Source organism: Fusarium solani, assembly GCF_023522795.1.
Source record: "Fusarium solani strain SB1 chromosome Unknown bctg00000005, whole genome shotgun sequence".
In the NCBI taxonomy this organism is placed as follows: domain Eukaryota; kingdom Fungi; phylum Ascomycota; class Sordariomycetes; order Hypocreales; family Nectriaceae; genus Fusarium; species Fusarium solani.
In genome coordinates this window covers 3,098,610-3,117,142 of record NW_027072153.1, presented here as the reverse complement: position 1 = coordinate 3,117,142, position 18,533 = coordinate 3,098,610, and the positions used below count along the sequence as shown (strand labels likewise).

Sequence of the window (18,533 nt, the reverse complement as noted above, 5' to 3'; positions counted from 1 at the left end):
TGTCATCCATTGCTCAACGGTTCACGCTACTTGTGGGGGCTCCAAATCACCCATCTTTTTCAGGAGGAACTTGAGTTCAACCAAGTACTTAATAAGATTAGACCAGTCGCATGGAAACTGATATACAATTCTTGAAAACGATTCCCCGGTTAGATTCGTCTAGACCCTTCTCGTGAATCTTAAAAACCCCAATCCTTACCATGTCCCCTGAGGCGGTCGGTGAGACAACAAGACCACCGGATGCACGGAGGAGCAACAGGAAAACCTCATCTCCGGAGGCACACTTGCTCTGTATTACCTCCCTCATCGTTCGCGCATCCTCTTCTGTGTCGGGGAGTAGATCAATGCCGGGGTTTTCGTTGCTGAAACTCCGTCTGCTACTAGGTCGCACAACCAGCGGTAGGCCCGGAACGTTGATGCATTCGCAAAGGCGGCGCTTCTTGGCTTCAATCACCATGTGAGCACCGCTGACGCTTCCGAAAGGCAAGTTTGGATGAACGAGATCGACAGAGTAGCTGTGAATCACCGCCTCGTCTGGCTGCCTCGCGACAAGACGGTCATCTTCGCTCACGGGATTCAGAATGGAGCCCTCGATTGCTGCCCATGACCATGTAGGAGCCCTATACACGGTTGCGCGATGTGACTTTGATGGGTCAAGTACGTTCCACCGGAGTTGATCCAACAAAGAAATGCCGTTTGCCAGATTCACAAATAGCCCTGCGATGTATGCTGGCTTCTCCTTGCGCTCCTCTGACACCTCCCAAATGTGAGATATCAAGGCTGAGATTGCGAGAAGCTTGTCGCTGGGAACGCTTATGTGGCGGGTTGTGTAGTTCGTCAAAATATATGTCCACTGATTTGTTGTCGGGAGCATGACCAAGTCCCCAATGGGTTGAATGTACTGGACCAAGGGCCTGTGGTTCCCAGATACCCTCTCTACCATGGAGATGAGATCCCCGCCGCAACCGCACGTGGAGGTTGTGCAGGTCCAGTAGAGTTGCTTTTCGGAGTAGATCAGTATGCGTCGAGAGAGAAACGACTCTTGCATGGTCCATCCCCGCGTCGTGGTCGGTTCTGGTGGCGCTTCAGACTCCTTTACTAAGTAGATGGAGCCTTCGTCGGTGCCATTCTTGTTCCGCAAAGCTAGCCGGAAGGGCCCAATAGCGAATGGGTGGCTCTTTCGACGGAATAGAAATCCTTGTTCAGCGGTCGAGGCGGCAGCGGCGCAGATTGTGACTGTGGCACTCCCGTAGTAGGTCTCCATGCGAGATATCTCGGCTGCCTTGTCTTGGTCACTGTCCTGTTGGATACAAAGTGCGTCAACCCATAGATATCGCAGACCGATTTCTTGAATGACACGAACGGCATCCTGAATGGTCTTCGGAAGCTCTGAAGGGGAGAAGCCGCCGTAAAGATGTTGGCTCTGGGACCTGGTCAGGGTCAACGACTGCTGGCCCCCCCAGCAGTAGGAAAGCGCCGCGAAGCCCGACGAGCAAAGAATTTCCTGTTCACTGCTCGATAGCGTGTCGAATTTGACGAGTTTGACGCGACCTCCAGTTCCGCCTTCAACATCCAGCAGTCGAGACGGGATAGAGTCCAGGCTGATCCGCTCACTTCCGATACCCTTGCCTGCTTGCTGAAGCTTCATAAGCTTTGTGTCTGTTAGACGCTCGCGACATCGGACGTGATTTGCTCGGCATGTATCGAGGCACCGACGAGCGAAGTCCCAACTGGCATTGGAGTTGACATCGCACTCATAGGGGCGAGACTCGATGAGCTTGGAAGCTCCATCGCCAGGCATTGCCCAGGCATCCAATTCTAGTGAATAAAGCGGAAGCTCATATGACCCAGTTCTTAGATGAGCTCCGAAAACAAACCTAGCGGGGACACCTTCTTTGGAACGTGAAGCTCCGAAAAGACGGAATGTTGCTATACCTAGTAGAGATTTTACTGTATCTCCATTACCACTGCAGTGCTTCTCCAAGTTACGAACAAGCCGATCAATAGGATCAAGAGAGGCAAGAAGGTGCGCATAGAGTAGGCAGCCTGATCGGGCGGCGGCTACGGCATTTCCAAGCCCGCTCTTGAGCGCAGCTGAGTATCCCCTTTGCACATCGTTTTCGTAGAGCTTCCCGCAGCCGCCACATGAGCGGTTCTCAGGGCTCATGGTCATTCCCACGCCTGACCATGCGCACTGATAGCAGCGTATGCCCGCGGGCTTCTCAACAATCTGGAGGAAGTCATCTCTGCAATGCTCGCACGAGTGCGGATTGTCAAAGGTGAGCAGCTGTTCCGGTCGGGCTTTTGACTCTTGTTCCAGGTAAAGGCCTAGGTCCTCAAGGAGTTTCTCGACTTGGATGTCCTCTGCCATTGAGCTTGCGTCAACCCGACTGATTCCGAGCTGGAGATGGCTGCTGCCTACGTTGTGATGAGCAAGGCGGACTAGACCTGCAAGAACCAAGCTGGATATCTTACAGAAGAAGGGCTGATTGGAGGTGTTCTCGTTGCCGATAACTTGTTCGATGGACAGACATAGGATGGTTTGGTGCTGAAAGAGCACAAGATAGAAAGTACCGGACGGCAAGATAAAAAGAAGACGAAAGAGGCTTGAGGTGCGGGGAGTATGTTTGCTGGGATAAGTGCAGCCTGATCTCTCTTTGTGTTTGATACGCCAAGAGCGTGAGAGCCTGACCGTGTGCCTTGCCTGCAGCCCGTATGCAGGTGTAACATTGTGCAGAAGCGCATAGATTCAAAGCAGTACATTATTTTTAAGAATGATTAGCGGAAGGCAAGGTACTGTCAATAAATGTCCTGTAGTTTGGAGCCCCTGTGTAAGGTTGAAACTTCACTTGTTAATCATCCCATCTGGGCGGCAAAGGATGAGAATAAGCCTACTTGACATATTTGCGATAGAATTGTATGAATAGAACCGTGAACCACCCCTTAAGCATGCTCCTTCTCTTCAAGCCTAGCAGCCTTGGAGTTGACAACCTCGACGGCAGCGTTGTCTCCTCGAGAACCAATGCCATCTCCTCCAACGTAGGTCCCTGAGTCTCGGGGAAGAAGAAGTAAACCACCACAGTCTCGATCACGAGCCAGACGCAGTAGACAAGGAAGAACTTCCATGCTAGATCCGCCATTCCAATCGGGTTCACCAATAGGTTAAATGCAGAAGCAAGACGCGTCGACATTTGCATGACAGCAATGCCCTTGGATCGCTGAATAAAGGGAAAGATCTCGCCGATGTAGAGATACTGGAAGGGCTGCATAAGATTGTAGCCGGCGCTGTACAGAAAGATCAACACAATTACGGCTTTGGCGGCTGCTTTGTTCTCGTTGTCTTCGGCGTAGACGGCTGAACCGGCAGTGTAGCAGGCAAATAGGATAGTCATGCTGATGTATCCCGCCATGAGCTGTCTGCGGCGCAGCAAGTAGCTGGCAGCTATGCTAGAACAGACCGCAGTCACGAGATTCCAGCAACTGAGACCGAGGTTGATTTGGTTCTGCGTCCTTCGGGAGGTGATGCCGACCAGAGCGAGGATCTTGGCCAGATAGTAGCTGATGAGACCGTTACCGCTCCATTGGGTGAAGAAGCCGACGCAAATAGCGACAAAGACTCGATGACGGTTGGCTTTCCCGGTGAGAAGCTCTTTCCAGGGCTGTTTCGCTGCCTCCTTTTCTTTGCGGAGGGTCTCTCGGATCTGATAGAACTCGGCGGCCACAAAGGCGGACGTCTCATCGCCTTCGGCATGGTACCTGATCAGGATCTGAAGTGCTTCTTCGTGACGATCGTGAGCTATGAGCCAGCGAGGAGACTCGGGGATGAACCTGCTGCGTGTTAGGTCTGAGTGCAGGGAGCATGCAGAGAGGACTGACCAGATGAAGATGATGGTAAGCAAGGAGGGAAGAATCTGGAAGAGGGTTGGAAGACGCCAACTCCAGTTGTTGGTCCAGTTATATGTTCCAAGAGTGACACCCGCAGCGAGGATGGCTCCAGCAAACCAAGTCCCCTGGAAAAAGCCGACAATGGTAGATCGTTCCTTGGGGTAAGCGAGCTCGACAACAAGTTGGGCAGCACCGGCGAGAGAAACTGGAGAGCCTAGGCCCATAATGATACGTGAGGCGATGAGCATTCCGACTGGTCATGTTAATATGGGAGTGAGAGTCGGAGTGTAGGGGTTGAACATGCCGTTGTGAGCACAGGTTTGAAGCACCACACCAATGGCGACTACAATAGAGCCCGAAATAACACAGAACTTGCGTCCAAAGTGATCATTGAGGTACGGCATAATGGGAACACCGGCCGCTGTCCCGATGGCCAGGGAAGCAGAGATGACACCGAGAGTCGCGCCAGTAGGATTACCGTAATGTTTGTTCCACAAATCGACAGCTTGGAGCGCGTTGAGGACGCTCCCATCGTATCCAGTGGTCATTTCGACGCCGAGGGCAGCGGGGACGAGCATGAGGTAGAGCTTGAAGAGGTTGGGCTTCTTGTACCATGGTGTTTTGTCCTCTTGGAGGAGACGGCGGACCTCGGAGGCGGCGGCAACTTCGCCTGCGTTATTGTGCTTTGCAGACATTTGGGGCAATTCTAGGCTCTGGAATTTTGTAAAGGGATTGCTTGGATTGAAGCGGTTGAAGAGTCTTGGTGAGATTCGAGACAGGACGGTGGAATTTCCCAAGATATATATACCCTTGAGCCTCTCACAACAAGACTGCAGGGCCCCAGAGTATCACTTCTGGGCTTGGATGGAACAAGTCGGATCAGGATGGCGAGTGGACTGGGCTCGACCAGCCCCTCCCCCGCATTATCGTCTCATAATGCTAGCTTGATGCCTGTATAAGTCGAAGAATCTGGGGAACAGAGTTGGCCATTTCCTCAATTGGTTGGTCTGCTCAGCACTAACATGGGTCGTGAATGCAACCAAACTATTGCAACTATGTCAGGGGTTTTCCGCCGTCTATTCCGACACTCACTCGCAGGAGCTTCCCTCCCTGGCCATTGAGAGTGCTGCCTTATCCCCGAGCCACATTGCCATCTGGTCAAGTAGATGCTTTGAAGGCGCATTTCGTTGGCGGGGGAGAAGCAGAAGGTTTCGGTTTATTGATTCCTGGCCAGCATATTCCCGTCAAGTTCACAAGGCTTGTTATCTAAGAATCCGGCTAAATGCACCAAGAAGCAAAAGGCCCTTCGGGCTTCTCTCCGTCTTGATATAGCCGCGGAGGAAGCTATATCGATGGCGCCTGGACAATGGCGTCAGGACAAGAGGGGATAACCCTGGAATGCCACTCGGTTGGGGACCTCGACAGATTATCGCAGAAAACGATGATGCCTTTCGCTGCTCGATGGGGTGCACTCCCTAAGATGCCCCCGTCTTGGGATCAGCTAACAAATGCACTGGCCAGCTTCAGCAAGTCTCAGAATCAGACGTCAAAGATTCTAAAGCATCCACCGCTCGCAAGATGTCATTGGCACTGGAGTATTGCCCAGTCCAGCATCCCAGAATGATCTCTCCCCCATACAACCCTTTCGTATCAGGGAAGATACCCTCCTTGAAGAAGCCGTTGACCCGAGATTCGTACTCTTCCACTTCTTCTCGCGAGGTGAAGAGCCCACAGGGAGGTTCTCTGTAAGGCCAGTGCCCAGAGACTATGGTGTACAGGACTGACCCGAGAGAAAAGATGTCAGTTGTCACTGTAGTCGTCCAGCCCGAGTTGGGGTCAAAGAAGCCATCGTCCGGGAGGTTTTCCCCCGGGATTCCGATTTCTTCGCAAGCTGATCCACCAAAATCGCAGAGCATGAGATCAAAGTCTGTGGAACCTATTGTGTGGACGAGAAAGTTGTCAGGGCGGAGATCACTGTGGATGACGTCCCGACTATGGATGTAGGCAATTGCCTCAGTGGCTTGCCTGAACAAACTTTTCCGCACAGATAGGGATATGTCCCGGTTTGGGTCATCTAGGAAACTCTGAAGGCTGCCGGGACTGGCCTCGACAAACAGCAAGCCCGTGGGAAACTCGTCGTGCCACCCGAGGTACCTGCACCTCTATTAGTAAACATCCTGCCTTACAGAGGAGCTCTTCGTACTTTGTGATTCTGGGATGATCGCCAAGTCTGGCTAAAATCTTCTTTTCATTCGAGAGCCCACTTGCCACACTCTCCCTCAGCCGAATTACTAGATCCTCTTGCCTGCAAACCGGAGCTTTCAAGACGACTCCGGGCTTGACTCGGAAAAATATGGCTGTCGAGCCCAAGAAGCCATCATCTATTGCAATTGGGGAAAGAGGTGGCCTAGAGGGCATATCAGGGACTTGTGCCATAGTTTGCCGATGTGAGGAGGCTTTATGTCGCTAGCGAACGTGAATGTTTGTTTGACATGAAGCCGAAAATCGTTGGATATTGGCATAAGTGAAGAAAACGAGGAGAGTCGGCTCAGCCTGATTCTTCGGACTATGGTTGATGCGAATGGCTTACAACGGGTGGCTCAAACATTTATGTTACACAAGTGGCTGTGATGATGCGTTGGGCATTCGTTTGCGCAAACAAGCGTAGTTACACGGCTTTCATACACCTCTCTGATAATATGCCACGGCTGAGAGCTAGAGCAATATCAGATCCCGCAGATAACCACAAGGGTTGTTTGGCTTTCCTTGGGGTGCCCATGGCAAGATTAGAGAACAACACTCCTTGACCCCACCCCACGAGTTTCCGATTACGAGTCTAGCGTTGTGCGGACGAGATAAGCGCGGACTGACATGAACAGCGCGAAGAAAAAGAGAGTACTGGGATTCATGACCTCATCTTAACCCACTTTGCCTCAGCATCTGCAAAAAGATGAGGCGTGGGCTGACGACACAGACAAGGGACATGGTTCATGCTCCCCGCTTGATATCCTTGGCGATGGTGTTGCACAACCAATCAGGCCTCTGCTTTGCTCCCATACGCGTATTCGGGAGGTGGTGCGAGTATACGGAAATCTTAAACATGGCCGATCCTTGCTAGCGCCGTCGATACGTGTAATTGCGTGCATTCAGGATCCATCCATTATAGCCAACGACCTCCTTGCGATCTGGGACTTCTGTCTTTATTCAATTCTGCTTTTTCATCTTCTCTTGAACATATAGCTGTGCATGCTACTATGAAGTCAGCTTCATATCTGGCCTCGGGGCCGCAACCAACAAAGGGCATCCACCTTCACTCCAGACTCAAGCCATCAACAACGACCAAACTGGTCTGTTTATTTGTTGCAGTTCTTTTCTTTTCAGCAGCGAGGATTCCTCATACACCGGAATCTCCTCCACGACCACACGATTCCCAGCGAGAGCCCACGGTTGAAATCCCACCGCCGCCAACACCCGAGTCAATAACGGTCAGCAGATTGCCTCTGCCACCTGTCGCGCCTAGTTCCGATGTTGGATCATGCAACTCGACGATCAACCCTAGAGGAACAGGGTGTATCGAAAAAACAAGTGGACTGCAATCAGGAAACTATCTGCCGGACGATGCCCACGTCGTCGCCGTTGCAGACTTTGCAGGCGCGCCGACCGCCCCAGACCCTGCGAGTATTTACCAGGGCCGACAGTTGATCATAATCAAGACGAATAACGAAACGTTCAAGAACGGAGATCCATGGAAATGCATCACTTGTGGCGTGCCAGAGGAAAACTCGCGAGGTCGGGGCAAGGTCATGGATTACCCACAAGCATTTCTCGATGGGAAAAGGGTCCTGACTGGTACCGACATTGTCGAATGCCCCGATGGACTCACTAGTGAAGCCTGTGGCCCTGAAAACGTGCGCGTTATTCCTCTCCGGTGGGATAATACAGTGGACGGCTCTGGCCCAGGTGGCAGTATGCGAGAGCTTCGCCTTCACCCCGACAATGTGCATATTGGCTTCAGTTCTCTATTTGCCACGGAAAATGGGGTTTCTCAGTTTTCATTCTTTGGAAGGATCAGCTACAACCCGTCCCCTATCACAGGCGAGCCCCTCGCACCACGCTACGACGTAGTCGACGTCAGTATCCTTAACCATGAGCAGCGTTCGCGGGCTATTACGACGGACACCAACGACCCGACTCAGCTCATCATCAACCCCCAATCGCTGACTGTGGGCGAACTTAGAGGGTTCAGCGGCTCAGGGAACGAGGTCACATGGATTGGGTACCCAGCCGAATCCTGCAACATCGATGTTTTTGCTGCCGACCTAACTGACGGCACCGTTCGTCGATTGACAAGCCACCCAGACTATGTCGATCCTGTGGATATATCGCCCGACGATAAATGGTCCGTTGTTATGGATACACGTGCATCAGAGCGACAAATGTTCCTCTCAGGCCTCAGAGGAGTTCCACCTATCATCGATCTACTCGTAACAGCCGCGGTCGCCTCAGTGCGGAACAATGGCCAACGGCGCTTCTTCAAGCCATGGCTCATTGACCAATACGGTGATCGGGGATCTTACATTGGGCAGCAACTCAATTCTGCTGGTAGTGGTGTTCCTGGAAGCGGAGATATCAACGACCCTGAATGGAATGGCAGAGCGGACCCCAAGTGGTCGAGAGACGGTACTCGCATCGTTTACACCGAGGCTATAACCGAATCTCCAGCCTGCGGTGGAAAGAATCCCTTGCCCTGCTTTGAGTCGACTGAAGATGGTGGGCGGAAGGAGCGCATCATGGTTGCGCAGCTCACAGATCGGGAGCCCTTCGACCTGCCCGTCGTGGATCCCAGACCAGACATTATCCCATGGGGCACGCCGTTTCCTCCCGGGTCATCATTCCCCGATCGAGAAGGGGTACCGCCAGGAAACTATACACTGAGGGGAAAAGTGTCAGGATGGGCCGATGTGTCCCTCGAAGGGGATAAAGAACGCGGCTTGATCTCATCGGTTTCAGTAACATACCACAACTTTTCCGACGACGGGCTGAATGTCCTGGTTGGCTCGGAAAACGTATCCAAAGAGAACCCAACACCGTTCATGGAACAGCTCCATTGGCTTTCCAACTTGAAGCAGACGGGGCCCAATAACGGAACCAAGATTACGAGTCCGGATGGGTTTCATCTCTCTATTGATATTCAGTACAACTTCTTCCATGCTGTAGGGAACCTTACGACTACGGTCAATGGCAAGGAGTACCGTCAGCCAGCCAATGAAACCTAGGAGACGTTAGTTGGGACTATTGGACTAAGGAGAACGGGGGAGTGCTGAGACACCAGGCTCGTATTACAATAATTATCTTGGCCAAAATGGCGTTGAGAATGAACGAATGTTTCATAGATGATGGATTTTACTTGAGGATATTGGCAATTTCCTTTGTTATCCCGCATTTGACAATCAGTTAAGCATGTACTCGATGACCCCTTGATGACCCAGAGCCAACCTAATCAGAATTCCCATCTAACAAACAAAGGCGTGACAATTCACAGCCCGAGGAAATGGCTCGAGCTCATATCTTGAGCCTTTTTCATGGCGTTGGATTAAGAGGCAGCTAGGTCCGGTTTTCAGCGTTTTTCCAACCATGGCCAGCATGGGAGTTGGGCTGTCGTGGTAGAGTGAAGGATCAGGCGTTGTCTAATGATCCATAGATACCAAGTGAACATGTCCTATGAGTGAGTGCCTTGGAAAGATTAGAAAAACTGCAATATCCATCAAAGCACATGGATAGGTGGACAAAGGAAATGGCTGTAAGAAGCCAGTCCTTTCAACTTCTCTTTGGTGACAATCATGCCCCACACCGCCACCGCACTTCACTTGCCCTTTGAGTTTGCTGCCGACTCGGACACACATGCGGATTGATCCATTGTGCTCGGTGTGAACTCAGTTGCGCAAGTACGGCGCCTGCTTAATGCCTTGTTATTACCTGAACATTGGGTTGGTTCTGAGTTGTCTAGAAACACTATATAGAGTGTTGTCCTCGCCCTCTTCCCCATTGACATCTACTCCAGTCTGTATCATTCAACTTGTATCCTCTGATCAATTTTGAATATGAGCGAATGTAGTTACCGTATTAAGTCTGAGAATCGAGGAGAAGGCTCCTCGGAAAAGCCGATGAAACCAAACGACCTCGACGACCATACCCACTTGGGTGAGTCCAGCAGCGGGGAAGTGAAACAGGATCATGGCGAGGAGGGGAACGAACAGAACAATCAGGTAGACGGCACAGCGTTCGAACAAGACGACACCTCACAGTGTGATGAGCTTTTAGGGAACGACGAATGCACAACCCAAGCAGAATTTCCTGCTTCTGAGGACTCCGTCGAGGATGCTTTCATTCAAGAGCTTGAAGCATGTCTTGACCAAAGTGGTTTCAAATGGGTCTACCTGAGCACGACCATGATCACAAACACCCTCGTGGTCGGGTTCCTTCAATACCCTGCCAACAAGAACAAGGCAGAGGACCTCAAAAGAGAGCTTCGTATGGCTATGAAGGGCAGAGAGCTACCCATCAAGTTTGTCGATGTAACCGCCTCCTGGAAGTGCGACTGACTTGACGGTTGAAAAAGTACCTTGGCAATCGTTGCTGTGGGGACCACTGAGCAAGTCCTATTCGCCCATGGCGATAACGCTTAGTGGTGGCTTCTTTTGGAGACGATACCATGTTCACACAGTGTGTATTGTTTTTCTAACATAGTCCCCTGATATTTGTATGGCTGTATAAATTGAATAGTATTGCTTCTGCTAAGTAGACAGCGTTAACTGGAATGTAACCACACATATGACTTGATAATTACACATCTATCGTTCACTAGATCAAAGAACACACTTAGAAACACATGACAGCATCTAAACCCAACGCTGTAAAACACCGTACAAGCCTCCTTTACTCCTCAAGGTAGAACTCTTAGAGCATACTCAGCGGGACTTTTCTTGATGCCAGGTCGTGATGTGGTTCTTGGGCTTGGCTTGTTCAAACTGAAGAAGGTTAGCCACCTCACTCTTAAGAACGCGGGAAGAAAGTGTGGGGAAAAGCCGGGGAAAAAATGGAGAGAAAGCGGTAAAGAGAGGTGAATAACTAATAGCTTCCCTTTCATTGGCAGTTGGCCTGATTGGATTGAGCCGAAATACCCCCTATGCCAGTTGCATTGCAGTCCTCTCAGCTAATTTGGTGGCCAACCAAGCAAGTCTTCAGGGAAGACATCTCGTTTACTGTAAAGTATAACACAGATGTTGCAGGTCGCCGACTTCTGTGATGCTGAACGCTGGAAATAGAAAACTTATTTCCCATAGCATTTAACCAACTTGACTGAAACTTATGAACATGCTTCGATACCGGCCGCAAGAGACATCTCACACTGAAAACCTAGTACAAGAGAGTTTCCGGTTTAACACTGCCACCCGTACTTAATCAGGCTCACTGGTGATTGCCAGGGCGGTCGGGTACGCCCTTACCTTGTCTTTGTGATACACTAAGCGGTAACTACTACGCCTTCGAAGCAAGTTCCGACGACAATGTGCCGCTGACTCATCGAGAAATGCCGAGTTATGTTCCGATAAGCGGGGTGAGTCTCCAAGTGCTTCTCCTGAGTGCATCGTCGCCTGCAAGGTTCCGACCACCAGTACTCGGTGGATTTACCACCTTCGCTTGTTATAAGCGTTCTATAGTTACATTTAAACCAAATGCCTGGTTTATCGCTTCCTAGTTCGAGAACCTTCAACTCACCTATCGATCCTTTTCGAACTTTGTCTGCATTTTCCGGCTTCCTCATCTGTGGCATAGACCATGGTATTTTTCACAACACATATGGCACTTCTCTGCCATAAAAAGTTGTTTTGACTTACTCTGGTCACAGGGGGCCCCCCACGCAAATCCAGCCGTGCAACTAGATGTCGCCATCGTAGGCGCAGGGCTCAGTGGCCTTGGAGTCGCCATAGCCTCTGCCTTGTCTGGCCACCGGGTGACTGTTTACGAGTCTGCGACAGAGCTCCGTGAGGTCCGTCGCCCTCCAGTCACTCGTACCAGGTACTAATGGACAACAGATCGGATCTGGGCTGCAGCTGACACCCAACTCAACCAAGATTCTCCAGCGATGGGGCGTTACCGAGGACCTGTTGAAGGTTGCCGCTGAGCCAACGTCTCTCCTTGTTCATCGTTACATTGGCTAGATACTCGCCGAAGAGGTCAACTTTGATGAGAAGATCCGGGCCAGATATGGAGCGCCCTTTATCGACGTGCACCGAGTGGATTTGCAGATGGCCCTCTATGACCGCGTCAAGCAACTGGGGGTTCGGTTTGAGATGGGCCAAAAAATCGTTGATGTCGACTTTGGCACCCCCGAGATTTTAACTTCGTCTAGTCACAAAGTCCGTGCCGACCTGATTGTCGCGGCTGATGGTATCTGGTCTCAATGCCGGGCTTGCTTTACCAAGAACAGCGATCCGCCTAAACCGACAGGCGACTTGGCCTATCGCTTGATCATCGACCTGGACAAAGTGGCAGATGCCGACCTGCGGCTCTGGATCAGCAAGCCAAAGGTTCACTTCTGGGTTGGTCCCGGAGCTCATGTTGTGGGCTATTCTCCTCGGGGTGGGAACCAGTATAATATCGTCCTGCTCGTGCCCGACGATTTACCTCAAGGTGTGAGTCGACAAGCAGGCTCAGTTAAGGAGATGAGGGAGTTATTCAGGAACTGGGATCCTACTTTGAACCGGTTCCTTGATTCTGTTGACGGGGTGGAGAAGTGGAAGTTGATGCATAGTAAGTCAAATTGCAGCGGCTTTAAACGTGCAAGTGTTACTAATGTACCCTTGTAGGATCTGAGCTCCCATCATGGGTCAACGATCAGGGTCATTTTGTCTTTGTGTCCGTCTCCCCAGCCCATGACTTGGCGGCGCCTTTGACTAACATGTGTCTTCGATCCAATTTAGCGGAGATGCGTGCCATCCCGTGTTGCCATATCTAGCACAGGGTGCCAATTCGGCCATCGAAGATGGTGCAGTCCTCGGACTTCTCCTTGGGCCCTGAGCCGCCAGGAGGATCTGCCAAAGGCGCTCAGGAGGTATCAGCAGCTGCGCAAAGTGAGAGGTGACTCGATAGTCAAAGAGACATTTAAGCAGGTACATTCCTCATCCCTCTCGCAGAACCAAGCTTACTGATAATGTTTCCTTGCATGAAGCGGGACTCGTTTCATATGCTCGACGGCCCCGAACAGGAAGCTAGGGATGCCATTTTTCTATCTCAGCTGGGCAAAGAGTTACGGGCGCCCTTTCCGAGTAGATGGACTTGCCCAGAGGTACAGCCCTGGTTATATGGGTACGACGCGTTCAAGGAAGTTGAAGAGTCGACGAAGATAGATCCTATTGGTTAAGGTTCACACTGAGTTGGGTATAGGCAGTGACGGGTCTCCTGTTGCCTGCTTGGATGCATCGGCGATTGCTAGAAATACAAGTCGCTCTGTCAACTTTTGCAAACTGCTGCTCATCGGATGTTTGGAGTCAATATGTTTTACTCCTACATCGTGCGTCCTCGACTGTTGCAATGGGATCCCCTGACTCCTTGCAATAAGTCAAACCGCCACATGTCACTCGCACTCACGAAGAAATCCTCCAGGCAGAAGATAGAGCGCAAGGCTCCGTTGGCTCTTTTATTTGAGATGTGCTTGCTGATTTATGTACTTTGGAACTCGTCAATGGAGCTTACTAGTCGACATCCGGCACCGGAAGACCATCAATCACCTTCATGCCTGTGACCCCTTGCTTTTGGATTGCCTCGAGCGCCTTTTCGTTACGGATCCGGTTGGATTCGTCCTCCGTCACCAGAACAAAGTCATACTGCATAAGACGGGTCGAAGGTGGAACACCATACTTTTCTGCGTAACCTTCGACGTCGGAGACGGACTTTAAACGCACAAGAAGAGATTCTTTGACTCCGAATACGGCGTCGGATCTCTCGTACGGAGAGTCACGGATATAGAGGGCGCTACAGCAAAGTTTAGCATTCTGAGAGGTGAGATATGAGGGCATGTAACTTACGTTATAAGAGGATCATAGCCAGGCTTGCTGAACATAAAGTGGAAATGACTTGGGCGGTACTGATGGCGGTTCAGCTTGGCCAGGAGGCGCCCAACAGGTCCATCGTCTGGGATCGGATAGGGGACTGGTGTGATGGCGGAGAAGTAGAATAGGCCATCTCCATCGCTCTGCACTATAGCCCGACCATCCGGCCCTGTCCGGTCTGCATGCTGGACATCATAGAACCCCTTTGAATCTGTCTCCCAGACATCAACCAGCACACCGGGGATTGCCCTCCCCTGCGTGTCCTTGACCGAACAAACGACCAGCATCGGCTCGCCGTCAGGGTCCTGAGAAATCAGTGTCCCGTTCTCAATCTTTGGTGCTTCATGGGTGTGAAAAGGTCCCAGAACAGTTCCCTCCGTCGAAGCTGGGGGTTTTGGATGGTCGATGGAGTCGACCAAGAGGGATAGACCGAGAACGTCTGAGAGGAGGATAAACTCCTGGCGCACATCGGTGCATATCTGCCCAACCTGTGTCAGGAACCGAATAGCCGCTTGCCATTCATTCGTGCTGAGGCGTGTCTCTCGGGCAAAGTCATGCAAATGTGTGACCAGCCTTTCCATCAGGAAGCGAAAGCGTGCGTCATTACACGTCGAATTGACGGCATTGACATTTTCGGTAATGTTGTCAATTGTCAAGTCTAAAAGGGGACGTGTTGTGCGGTCCATTTTGGATAATGATAACGACTGATCGTATGGTTGTAGGTAGTTGGAAGGGCAAGGATACACTATTCTTCCATTTAAATACCTTCGGATTGGCCAACCACGAAGTAGTCAATTCGGATGTTATAAGAAGGGGTGGGCGGGGTTCGGGATGACAAATTGCTCAGTAATGCCATGAAGGCAAATCCGGCTTCGTTGCTCGGTATTTAGGGGGATAGAACGGACACAAACCCCGGACGCTATCTACGCTCTAGCTCCGCTTTGTCATCGGAGTCCCTAGAGTTGACCTTGAACTTGAACCCTTGAAGGTAAAGTGATATAAGTTTCTTCAAGGCTTATCTTTAAGCACTTTTCCGTTCTTTTTTATTACTTGCGACTTACTAAGTACTTGTTAGTAGTTATATCTTGTTCAATTGTAAGTTATATAAGAGATAAACTCAGAAGGTATATAAGTATAAGAGTTAAGTTTCCTAACCTCGAAAGGCAATACTTATAATAGGATTATTATAAACAAGTCAATTAACTAAAGCTATCGCTTAAGGCAGTCTGTTTATCTGCAGAGCATGTTGCGATATCATGCCGAGGGGGGATACAATTGCTAACCCAAACACACCATCAGGATCAAGACCCATTTTGCGTCAGTGCCTCTCGTAAGATATTTTGCACTTTTGACATTACGATACTACATCGGTTAGACAAAAGTCAGCCCTTTCGGTATGCCTCTGGTGGTGATTGCATACATGATACCCCACACCACCACCACCTCCACCCCCATTAACTTGCCGCCAGCTCATAGATACCTGCAGGTTGTTACAGCTGGGTGTGGTACCGGCTGCATGTGCAAACATCCAGATGTACGAGAGGGTCGGCTGTTTGATGCCTTGTTGCTGCCTGATGTTTGTCTACGATGCGCCGTCCCTAGAATAATATCATATGTGTCCCTGTCCTGGATCTATCCCGTCTTCTTCTCTCAATAATGCCCTTGATCCCTTATACAGAACAGAATCTTTGAGGCTCATCTTATAATCAATCATCAACATGGAGGAAAGCTCCGACCATCCTGAACCCAAGGATAGGGGACGAACACCCTCGTCGGGCATACAGCAGGTATTCATCCTACCTGTCTCAACATGCTTTTCAAGGCGCTTTGTTAACCGAATATGGCATAGCAAATCGGACGTGGTCGTTCCCCAGTACCGGGAAGGGTAACACAAAGTTCAGAAGATTTTCGCAGATGCAGGTCACTGAATGACTCCAGGCCCGATCACCGCGTCCCAAGCCAACTGAGGTATGCGGATTCATGTCGAAGAAGAGTCAGATCTTACTAAGTAGTTTCAGAGCGAAAGTGTGCGGCCAATGGAAGTCGGAGTCAGTGCCGGCACAGGAGGGGATCTCTCAGGATCTCTCTCCAGGACAACATTCCCCGTGTGTCTCCCCACGAAGCCTCCTTTCATCTCCTATCTGACTTTTTATCTTAGACAATAGTATCTAGTACCTTCTCGAACCCACAAGAGACAATGGTGAACCCCGACAGCGATACCGATCCAACTGATAATGACGACTCGAACTCCGAGGATAGCGAACGGGACCATAACGGGAAAAAGGGTCGTAGCAGGGACGAAGGCGGCGACAGTTCCAGATGCAAAGAAGACGACAGCACCCAGTATAATGAGTTTCAGAGGATGCAAGAGTCCACGAGCCAAACAAGCTTCCCCGTTTCCGAGAATTCCATCGAGTGTGATTGCTTTAACGAGTCCCTTCAAGATATTGTCGCATGTCTTGGGCGAAGCAACACCGGATGGGTTAGTATCGACTGTCTCGGGAGAAGGTGGATTTCAGAGAGTAAGGAGAGCAAAATAAGGACCACAATGGTGGTTAGCTTCTCTGAATTTCCCGACCGGGCCGAGGAACTCAGAAGGGACCTTCAGATGGCCATGAAGGACAATGGTCTTCCCGTTGAGTTCGTCCAGGGAAAGGTCACCAGATACGTCGCCAACCCGTTTGGAGTCTTGGAGCCACAGACCCCCCTAGTCTGCGGCTCCTCTTGCGCGCCCCATGGGGATCAGGGAGGAGGCACAATTGGCGGTTTCATTACCATCGATGGAGACCCGGACCCCAACGCGGTTTACGCAGTCACTAATCACCATGTTGTTGTTGAAGACGATTACGACGAAGAGAAGATACCCTGGACGACGGAGCAGTACATCGAATCGCATCTAGGCCTAACTGAACAACAGTGCGAGGATTTGGCTGATCTGGGTCTCGATAGGTATGACAGAAGTGGCATTCATGCGATTCTATCATGTTTAGACTCTTTGAAGCCCACACCACAAAGGTTGGAAACGACATACGTACTCACGCAGCTGGCCATGATGAACTAAAGTTGTCTAGAACATATGGAGATGACCGCAAGTCCTACCTCATTGACCTGGCTGGACAGGTCTTGAACTATTGGAACAAGACACACACGGGAGATCAAATCGGCCAACAGAGACGAAGGCAAATGCGTCAGTCAATTCGCCAACGGCTTTCACAGTTCCAGGTTCCAGGGCAAAGAACTCAACATCGTGAAACATACCAGTCGGCCATCACAAACAATGGACTGATGGACTTCCAAACTCATCTCCTGGAAGACATGAGAGCATTCTTGAACCTTCACTGCTATGAGTTGCAGATACTTTTTTCGGAGATCCGCAGGCTCTCTGCAGAGAGGACGGGACGGTATGGCGATCTTCAGAAACGTCATCCTTATCAGACGGCTTTGGACAAAGCCTCCGGGCCTCTCTAGAATCATCGAGCACCCAGCAAACGAGGATTTGGGGTTTGCCATCAGGAACGTAAAAGGCCTTCTCAACGTTACTGGAGAAACCCCCATGCCCCAATCAGATACCGAGCAGCGACGTCAACAGCTGATACATCTCGAAAACCACAGCAAGTCACCTAGCAGACTTATAGGTACTGTGTGGGCTTCAGGTGGAATTGTTGGTGATCATATATGGAGGCCTGGATCGTCTCTGCCTGTGAACGAGGACTGGGCTCTGATCAAGCTCTTCCGCAAGGACAACCAAGAGCACCAAAACAATGCCCCAGAGTTTCAAAACAAGTTCAACAACATTTTGCGACCAGGCTTCCCAGAGAATCAGTTCGCCGGTGTAAGGGAGCTTCCTGACCCCATCCGTATCGACGTCACCAAAAAGGGCAGAACAACAGATCTCACCGCAGGGGTCGTCAACGGCGCCCGATCCGTCATCAAGCTGGATCGTGGCCTAGACAGCGCGTTTGTGATAGTGTCCAAGCCGCCCATTGAGCAGTTCTTTTCGGCCAAAGGGGACAGCGGATCGTGGATCATGGACAGAGCCGGTCGGTTGGTGGGTATGGTGTGGGGAGGGCGTGAGATGTTCGTTCCGGCAAGGCAGAACAAAGTTATATGGGGCGACCTGGCAGGCTACAGGTCCCAAGATTTCGAAGTTCAGGATGTTACCTACTTTACCCCCGCCAGCTACTTCTTCAGGTGGATCGAGACGAGTTTCAAGAAAGGAATGAGGACATTTGGGCACGAGCTACCTGATGATTTCGAAGGGAGAGTTAGGCTTTTTGGCTAGGATTAGTAGGTGAGATTTCCTTTGTTCAACAAGATTGTCTGACTTTCTTCTTGCTACCAAAATTGACTACGATTGCTCTTAATCAGATTGTGGCAATTGGCACGTAACTTGGCAGGATACTGCTAAGTACAGCCGACCGATCAGCCAAGGGGGGAAAGCTGCTTGTGCTGAAAGGAGCTTTTAACGAGATCAAAGGTAGACTAGCTGCCTTCAGTAGTAAAGAGCATACTTTTTAAGATCGTAACCACTTCGAAGTC

General features: G+C 50.7%; 7 protein-coding genes across 7 annotated transcripts; 4 read left to right on the top strand and 3 right to left on the bottom strand.

Moving 5' to 3' along the window:
* Nucleotides 1–97: 97 nt before the first annotated feature.
* On the bottom strand, nucleotides 98–4,580 carry MRS44_009446 (uncharacterized protein; the record flags this gene model as incomplete). Its single annotated transcript, XM_065621294.1, has 4 exons — nucleotides 98–2,630; nucleotides 2,896–3,828; nucleotides 3,877–4,138; nucleotides 4,202–4,580. The coding sequence occupies 4 exons, from the start codon at nucleotides 4,578–4,580 to the stop codon at nucleotides 98–100; spliced, it is 4,107 nt and encodes a 1,368-aa protein (XP_065477366.1).
* An 828-nt stretch (nucleotides 4,581–5,408) lies between these two features.
* Nucleotides 5,409–6,321, bottom strand: MRS44_009445 (uncharacterized protein; the record flags this gene model as incomplete). The annotated part of the gene is made up of 2 exons (XM_046282760.2): nucleotides 5,409–6,039; nucleotides 6,089–6,321. 2 exons carry the CDS (start codon nucleotides 6,319–6,321, stop codon nucleotides 5,409–5,411), a joined length of 864 nt encoding a protein of 287 aa, XP_046125334.1.
* An 818-nt stretch (nucleotides 6,322–7,139) lies between these two features.
* On the top strand, nucleotides 7,140–9,161 carry MRS44_009444 (uncharacterized protein; the record flags this gene model as incomplete). The annotated part of the gene is made up of 1 exon (XM_065621293.1): nucleotides 7,140–9,161. One exon carries the CDS (start codon nucleotides 7,140–7,142, stop codon nucleotides 9,159–9,161), a length of 2,022 nt encoding a protein of 673 aa, XP_065477365.1.
* An 825-nt stretch (nucleotides 9,162–9,986) lies between these two features.
* On the top strand, nucleotides 9,987–10,487 carry MRS44_009443 (uncharacterized protein; the record flags this gene model as incomplete). Its single annotated transcript, XM_046274260.1, has 1 exon — nucleotides 9,987–10,487. The coding sequence occupies one exon, from the start codon at nucleotides 9,987–9,989 to the stop codon at nucleotides 10,485–10,487; it is 501 nt and encodes a 166-aa protein (XP_046125336.1).
* A 1,234-nt stretch (nucleotides 10,488–11,721) lies between these two features.
* On the top strand, nucleotides 11,722–12,963 carry MRS44_009442 (uncharacterized protein; the record flags this gene model as incomplete). The annotated part of the gene is made up of 6 exons (XM_065621292.1): nucleotides 11,722–11,724; nucleotides 11,792–11,932; nucleotides 11,979–12,056; nucleotides 12,105–12,696; nucleotides 12,753–12,848; nucleotides 12,902–12,963. 6 exons carry the CDS (start codon nucleotides 11,722–11,724, stop codon nucleotides 12,961–12,963), a joined length of 972 nt encoding a protein of 323 aa, XP_065477364.1.
* A 674-nt stretch (nucleotides 12,964–13,637) lies between these two features.
* Nucleotides 13,638–14,680, bottom strand: MRS44_009441 (uncharacterized protein; the record flags this gene model as incomplete). Its single annotated transcript, XM_046273140.2, has 2 exons — nucleotides 13,638–13,917; nucleotides 13,971–14,680. The coding sequence occupies 2 exons, from the start codon at nucleotides 14,678–14,680 to the stop codon at nucleotides 13,638–13,640; spliced, it is 990 nt and encodes a 329-aa protein (XP_046125338.1).
* Nucleotides 14,681–15,712: 1,032 nt separating this feature from the next.
* MRS44_009440 (uncharacterized protein) lies at nucleotides 15,713–18,276 on the top strand (the record flags this gene model as incomplete). Its single annotated transcript, XM_065621291.1, has 6 exons — nucleotides 15,713–15,781; nucleotides 15,933–15,962; nucleotides 16,013–16,099; nucleotides 16,153–16,943; nucleotides 16,985–17,395; nucleotides 17,463–18,276. The coding sequence occupies 6 exons, from the start codon at nucleotides 15,713–15,715 to the stop codon at nucleotides 18,274–18,276; spliced, it is 2,202 nt and encodes a 733-aa protein (XP_065477363.1).
* Between the last annotated feature and the right edge of the window lie 257 nt (nucleotides 18,277–18,533).